This window comes from Vitis vinifera, chromosome 15, assembly GCF_030704535.1.
Source record: "Vitis vinifera cultivar Pinot Noir 40024 chromosome 15, ASM3070453v1".
NCBI lineage: Eukaryota > Viridiplantae > Streptophyta > Magnoliopsida > Vitales > Vitaceae > Vitis > Vitis vinifera.
This window is the reverse complement of record NC_081819.1, coordinates 23,504,438-23,512,284: the sequence shown is the minus strand read 5'-3', so window position 1 is coordinate 23,512,284 and position 7,847 is coordinate 23,504,438. Positions and strand designations below refer to the sequence as shown.

At 33.4% G+C, this 7,847-nt stretch overlaps 1 protein-coding gene across 4 annotated transcripts; it reads right to left on the bottom strand.

Moving 5' to 3' along the window:
• Window positions 1–485: 485 nt before the first annotated feature.
• On the bottom strand, window positions 486–5,453 carry LOC100251641 (digalactosyldiacylglycerol synthase 2, chloroplastic). 4 transcript variants are annotated; one of them, XM_010663420.3, is made up of 6 exons: window positions 5,199–5,353; window positions 4,602–4,855; window positions 4,158–4,488; window positions 3,313–3,579; window positions 2,030–2,379; window positions 486–1,174 (listed from the first exon to the last, which is right to left on the bottom strand). In XM_010663420.3, the coding sequence occupies exons 3-6, from the start codon at window positions 4,437–4,439 to the stop codon at window positions 673–675; spliced, it is 1,401 nt and encodes a 466-aa protein (XP_010661722.1). In that variant the 5' UTR covers window positions 4,440–4,488; window positions 4,602–4,855; window positions 5,199–5,353; the 3' UTR covers window positions 486–672. The 4 variants fall into 4 exon arrangements, with proteins under 4 accessions (XP_010661722.1, XP_059599066.1, XP_002266316.1 ...); XM_059743083.1 differs by having other exon boundaries at window positions 4,158–4,483; XM_002266280.5 differs by lacking the exon at window positions 4,602–4,855 and having other exon boundaries at window positions 5,199–5,453.
• Window positions 5,454–7,847: the final 2,394 nt, after the last annotated feature.

The following is a 7,847-nucleotide window of genomic DNA, read 5'->3' as shown; positions in this document are numbered from 1 at the left end:
TAAAAATCGAACCCAATATTCTAATACAAACTTCATTTTTTTTTCCCATAATTCTTATGATTTGCAACTAGATTAAATTTCAAATTAATTTACTACAAAATTTCAAAATTCAACTTCAATGATAAAACCAAAAGAAACAACCTTACTTAATAGTATTAATTTCCTATCATCAATTTCAAAGAAATCCAAAACATAATTTCATTACAATCAACAATTCCATAAATAAGAATAAATAACCTAGAACTTAGTAATATTTAGATATTAATAAAAAACAAGCAACTTAATACTTAATAATATTTAAGCTTAAACAAAAACAAACAATCTAAACATTAATAGCATTTAACCCTATTCAAGTTTATTTAAATTTTATACACAAAAAAAGGGCCTTAAATCTATTATAAAAAACTTTTTCGTACTATTTTCAAAAAGTAAAATAAATTAGAAGTTATTGCCATGCCAAACAAGCTCATGAAATACAAGGTGTGTTTGCACGAGGGTTTCAGATAATTTATTTTCCTAACCATATATTTTTCATATACATTTTTCCCAATTTATAATATGGAAATGAAGAAAAAGAATAATGTGTAGTAACATTTTTACATACTAAATCATCAAAATAAGTCAGAGGAATCCAAGCATTTACGACCAAAGGAGTAGCCATCAGATATCTTTTTATCCCTGGCCCCCAGTAGGAAATGCCCACCCAAGCTCTTGACGCTGCTCTTCATCTGGTTGCAAGCTCCCTGGAATGGCGCCAAACACCCTTCTCGAGGCTTCAATTCCAGAGGCCACATGATGCACATATGCTGATGCATCATCCATATTCTTCCGCAAGTTCATTGTCATGGACATGAATTTCTTTGGAGGAGTGTCTGTTGGTTTCCTTTCAACTACATGGTCCAACCCAGCAGCCTGTAGAAACCTTTCTGTAGCAGCATCCCATGACAGCTCATGCATCTGTGCATCAGTTAGCTGGGCAGGTTCTTCACTTAGAGCTTTCAGTGTCTCTTTCACAAACCCACTGCTGTCTTGGTAAGTCCGGCAATTAGTGAACTGCTTGAAGAAGTCATTTGAGGGGTGATTGGCACAAACCACAATTTTACCCATTGCCAAAGCTTCTGCTGTAGTTGTGCAGAGGACATCTGTTGTGCTTGGATTTAGGAACACCTTGTAACTGGAACAGGAACAAAAAGAAAACATGTCATATACAAACCCCAACTCTGTTGATCATCTCTGAAAAAATTTAGACCCGTTTCGAAGGAAAAATTGTTCTACAGGCTACACTGCAGATTGATTTCCAATTCTCTAGTCAACTACGAGATCCTATTTAACTGATTCCCTTGATAGAGGACTAACAGGTACATTGCAGAGAATCAAAGAAATATATTTCCTGTCAACTTCAATTCCTCAAAAATTGTATTGTCACTTATAATAAATTCGATATAATCCTTCAGTCTATTTTCAGGATTCTTTTATTATTATTAAATAATAAGAATAATTAGAAGAGGAAAGGGACTACAGGAGTTTTTCTGTTATAGAGTACATAGCAATGTCGTATGCAATGTTGTTAATAACTGCAAAAATGGAAAACATTGAGAAACAAAAAACAGTAGTTCCAGAGAATATGTACCCTGAATGGGTCACTATGAATCATCCTGGCCATCATTAGTCAGAAGATGCAATTCAACACGGCTGAATTCATACTGGCACAACATTTTCTGCCAGGATCAATTCAGTACAAACACTAGTGTGGTTGAAACACATAATATTTCCACATGTTTGCATTCTTTTGGGTGTTAGAAAAATAAAATGACCAAGAGTCCAAATAGACCCAAGCTTAGGTGTCCCGGGAACCATAGTGTTAGTCAAAAGTGTGCAATATGCAACAACTGAGGTTATCAGCATCCTCAACTTCTGCTCGATGCATTGCATTACAAGGCAAATGCAACTTCACTTTCTTCATTTCCATCAGAGAAAAAACTAATGATTAAATTGATGTCTGGATGTCAATAAATCATAGGGAGCTTACTCGTGAAATAATGGATCAGCATGATCATGCCCAGGGTAAACTCTGACGTCTAGTTCCAATTTTTTGGCAGCTCCCTGAACTTGATCTGAATCCTCCCCATTGCCATATAAATCAACCTCAAGTCCAGTTAGTTCCTTTTGGTTATCATGAAGAAGTTTGAGTAGCTCCTTGTAGCCTTTGCTCCACACCATTTTCCCAATATAGTAGGCGCCTTTAGTGAAGGCCCGATCACCATTTTGTTGATGCTCATTCTTTCTTTTGCCAATTTCAAGGAACTTGGGATTGACTCCATGAACATTGCAGATGATGGATCTCGGAAGGTCCTGGGTGGCAGCAGATAATCTAATCACCTGCCATATGAATACAAGTATAAACTAGCCGGAAAGTCCTTAATTGGGATCAGAAGTTAAAAATAAAAAATAAAAAATAAAAAATAAAAATTGGAAAGCTGCCAGAATAAGAATGTGAAAGGTGCTTTAGGATTTCCATATTTGGTTCAACCATTTGAACCACCCTAATTGAAGTTCATTCTACCTAGCTCCCACATGAACTATTGATTCTATCACATCAATATATACAGGGGGACAAAGATAATTTGGACCGAAACATTATGGGCTAATTTGTTGCAAGGGCCAACCATAAAGAGTTTAACGAGGGAATAAGAAAGAGCTTTCTCGTTATAAAGAGCAACTCAAACATATCCATATAAGTTTTTAAATTTTAATAGATGCCTTCATGGATGATATTCCCAATATGGTATGCAGCCAACAAAATGGTCTTCAAAAGATGTATAATCTAATTTGCACCTTACTCATCCAATGTACCCCACCATGAAACACAAACAGTATTATAATTTAAAAAAATCCACCAATTTGGATTGTTTATTAAAACTCTTTTTCACCATAGATAGATCTCATAAAAGCATGGCTGCACTATCATCCATCCTATGGAATTTTCATTGTGAGAAGAAACCCCACCTTCACAAAGTTATTCTTCATTAAGCTCTAAATCCCCTATACTGATGTATATTAATAAATTAATAAACAAAGAATATGCACAATATGTAAACAAAAATACATCACAATCTACCAGAGAAAAGAGGGAGGGGGAAATCACCATGTTAAAGTAATAAAATTGCAAGTGTATTGTTAACCTAAATGTTGAAAAGAAGGGCTACAAATGCTAACTCAAATTAAATTACAGAAACTGAAATAATTTTAACCTCTTTGTCAGTAGAAAGTACAGATTTTTCATGAAAACTAACAATTCTAAAAGAAACATACCTTGTGGCAATAGATATCAACAACCCAATTATTTATGTATTTCAGAAGAAATGCCTGCAACCGTCCATTCTTTTCTCTTCTAACATATTCCAAATAATTGGTATGAACAATTCCTAGAACCAAATGGAATTTAGTTTTCCATCTCTTTCCATGATGATACCATGTAAGATGCTCAGGCTCCTCGAGGACTGCAATATCAGCCTCTTCATCAGGGATGATTTCTGTAATATCCCCAACCACAAGAATGCTCCTTTTATCTCTGGAAAACTGCAGTTCAAGTGATACCAGGAGTTAGTATCGTACAAACACACATATAGAAAGAAAGCAAAGAGTCACTAACACAATCATGTCTTTGACCAAGATGACTACAACACCAGGTTATATAGTTTCAGGCCCAAATCTTTGAGGATTGTCAATTCAATGGCATTAATTTTCTTCATAAAATAAAAGGAAGAAAAGCTAGGAAATAACACTACAGTTAAATAAAACAAAATAAACAAAAAGAAAATGGAAAGGAAAAATTTAAAGGTTTCTAATATAAACTCTTGTGAACTACGATTCACAGTAGATACAAAAGCAAGAAAAAATATATTACACAAAATGCATGCCTAACTGTAAAACCCGTTAGGTACCAGATCATACATATATTCAGTTCCCAAAATCAGATTAAACCGAAATAAATCAATTATCTATCTATTTCAAAGCTGTCCTACAACTTTTCATCATTTAAAATATGTTTTTAACCGATACATGAACTTTTAGAAGCTGACCACCATGGTGTCCAAAAGAAACCATATTCACGCTTAATTAAAGTTCCAAGAAAGATAAATCGCATCAGTGTTTACCTTTCCAGGATAAAATTTTATACTGAAATCACATACAAACCCAGTCCTCTCCCCGAGCCACTGACGGACATATGCCTCCTGCTCTGAAGGTGACTTGAATGTAATCTTGTTGGGATATACTAATTCTTGATCTTTCAGGGACAGCCAGGGAATCACCAAGGTAACCTTGAACTCCCTGCCCTTTGTAAGATAGGCCACACGGAAGAGAGGGTTCACAGCGGTTCCAGTCATCCATGGAAGACTTGCAGTAGTAAATATCGCAATATGCTGTTTGCTATCCATTCATTCATCAGGTTCAACTCCACCCTATCGCAATTCAGGTTATCCTGACCTTCTCAAACAGAAAAAATAATAAAAATAAAAAATAAATAAATAAAATTTATGTTTTAAACTGCATTATTATATGAAAAAGATGAATTATAAGTCAAACAATCTAATGCGCACATGATTCATAGCTAAAAATTACAATCCAAGCAGCCCAAACATCAAATCAGCCACAACTCTGATATAAGCATTCAAAACGATTCAAAGTTCCCAAATAATTAAAAAATAATAATAATTGAGATATTCCTGAATAATTCATGTATTGTCAAAATCCGTTCAGGTTCATTTCTTCCCGTGAAAATTTGGGATAAATTCATGAACTTAAAATCATGACGCTCTGATGAAAAATCGACACAGCTCTGGTGGTTCAAGCACTGAAATGGCAGGACAATAATCAATCATCTACCCCAAAAAATTCCCTATAATTCGAAATCCAACAATATAACACAACAATTTAGATAATCATGAAAACATAATCTCAGTCGGAAAATAAATAAATGAACTACAAAATGAACCCCAGAAAAAAAATCAGAAGATTAAACAACAAACTAGATTAAAAAGATCCCCATGATTTCAAATTTAAAAATCAAACCTCGTAATCCAGAAACTTATTGAATTATAAAAACAGAAATTTGATAGTTGATACGAAAGATGTTAAGTAAACGGAAAATCAGGTGATTATACGGTGAATTATAGAGAAAAGGTGATGAATAGTACCGTTGAAATTGTGGATGATAACGGATGCACGGAGAATATAAGAAATAGAGCTGTGAAAGAAGGTGGGAGATTAGGGCAAAAACTCGAGAGTGGAAGCGTCCTATGGTGAGAGAGTAGCTTTCGGGTGGCTGCTTTGGGAAGGAAAAAAACAAGGTGGGTGGTGGGTTTTTATTTTTATTTTTTATTTTTCTAGGAAGAAAAGAAACTACAAAATAGAATATTTAAACATTCGAGTGAAATAAAACTTACAATAACCTTTAAAATCAAACTTTATAATATTGTTAGGAAAATCTAACCACCATATGAAAGACCCTAAATTATAGATACATTTTCTAGCTAAACAATCTGCTATTTTATTTGTTTCTCTATAAATATGGTGACAAATACAAACATTAAGGTTTTAAATTAACTTTTAAATATCTTCCATTAACAACATAACAGAAGAATGTTATTTTTTTTTATTATAACTATCTATCACTACTTTTAAGTCACCTTCAATCTCTACATTTAATAATCCATTATTTTTAGTAGCTAGCACACCATCTCTAAAAGTTATACATGCTACAATAATTATTGATGCATTGCCCATATGCTTACTTGTAGTTATTTTTATTATGCCATTAGAATCTCTAATAACCCATCCTCATGCACTTCTATTTTCTTCTTTTGAACCATTAAAGTTTAATTTGAAATTTCCACTAATTGGAGGAATCCAATGAATCAATTTTTTGACCACTCAAGGAACAAAACGTCCTTCATTTTGAAGCTGAAGATCAATCACATATTCCTGTAGACTTTGAAAGTTATAGGTGGCTTTCTCAATAACGAGAAAAATGTTGGGTTGGATTTTTTTAAACACTATTTGATTTCTATGGATTCAAACATTCCGCAAGATAATAGCAATTTTTTCCATTGGACAGTTGAAAATTTTATAGTTAATTTTATAGGTTTTATAAATCGTTTCAATCCATGATAAAAAAATCACCTTCAAACAAAAGAGGTGGAGCACAATTAAACTTGATGAGATCCCAAATTCCTTGGACAAAAGGGTTATTTTTGAAGATAGGGTCCATATTTTCCATATTTTGATTGCAAAGACAACACATGTTTGAAATTCCCGTTCTTCTAGCTATTATGAACTCACAAGTACGAAGGAATTTCTAATAACTAGCCATAAGCAAAATTTTAAATTTGGCATAAGATTTAATATCCAAATCCAATGTAGTAATTTGGATCTCGGATGCATCAAAGGCTTTCGCATAACTCAAGTAGCTGACTTAAGAGTGAACTTACCATATTAAGAGAATCCCCAAATAATCCTATCACATAAGGGACATGAAGGAATTGGGATAGCTTTAATGTTTGATAGAACATTTAGAGGAAGGATTGAGGAAATGGGTTGTAGATTCCACTCTTTGGAATCCTGATTTATAAAGTCATACACTTTGGCATCCCAATTGATGTAATGTAAGTGGTTTTCATCCACAAAAGAAATAAGCGGTGACATGTAAACCCAGTAATTTGTTCCCAGTAATTTGTTCAAAAGTAGACTTTCCTCCCACCTCCTATGCACCATTTTAGCCCAACTCCAATATATTTTCAATGGTTAATTACTTCTTTCCAAACAACTCTCCACCCTAGCTTAGTAATTGTAGCTTTATTAACATCTTCATTTTTCCTAATTTCCAGCCTTTCTTCAAATTTAGATCTGCAAACCTCATCCCATGCTACCAAAGGAAAACTTTTAGACTCGTTAGATCCTACATTTGGTAACCATAAGAAGTTTTTGTTAATTCTATCTAAATCCTCATTATTTCTCTTTGTAAGTTTGAAACAATTCATAACATGAAAAGGTGAGCTATTTTATTAGGACTATTTTACTAGATCCTACATTCTAGATCCTATGTTTAGTAACCTTTATTAGGACTATTTTACCAATCTTAAAAGGAACCAAGCTTTCTAAGATGCAAGCTTTTTTTTAGATTGGACAATTACATCTAAAAAATTGCTTCTTTTAACTTTACCTTGAATTATCGGACAACCAAGATACTTGCTAATGCCATTAGAAATAGGAATGTTTAGAGCTTCCCCAAATCTCCTCCTCATAGCCCCTTGAATATTACTAGAAATCTAGATTGAGGATTTATGAAAATTCACAACTTGTCCTAACATGACACAAAAATTATTCAAAATTCTATTAATATTAGAATGAGCATTTTGAGAAGCTTTAGCAAAGATGATACAGTCATCTGCAAACATAAGAAAGGGAATCTTAGGTCCATTTTGATGAGTTGAGATTCCTAAATGATTTATAGGGTTCTTCATTTCTTTTACTAACTCTTTTCCCAAATATTTTATACATAGAATAAAAATATAAGGAGATAAAGGATCTCCTTGTCTAATACCTCTTGAAGGCTAAATTTTTCCTTCTAGAATGCCATTAATCAAGATCGAGTAGGACACTATGGAAACACTTTCTTCCATAACCCATTCAATCCATTTCGGGTGAAAGCCTATTTTGGAAATAATTACCCTAATAGAATCCCATTCAAACCTGTCATAGTCTTTTTCCATATCAAGTCTAACTGCCATATATCCTGATTTGCCTTTTTTCTTTTTAAACGAATGCATGATTTCATGGGCTAAAAG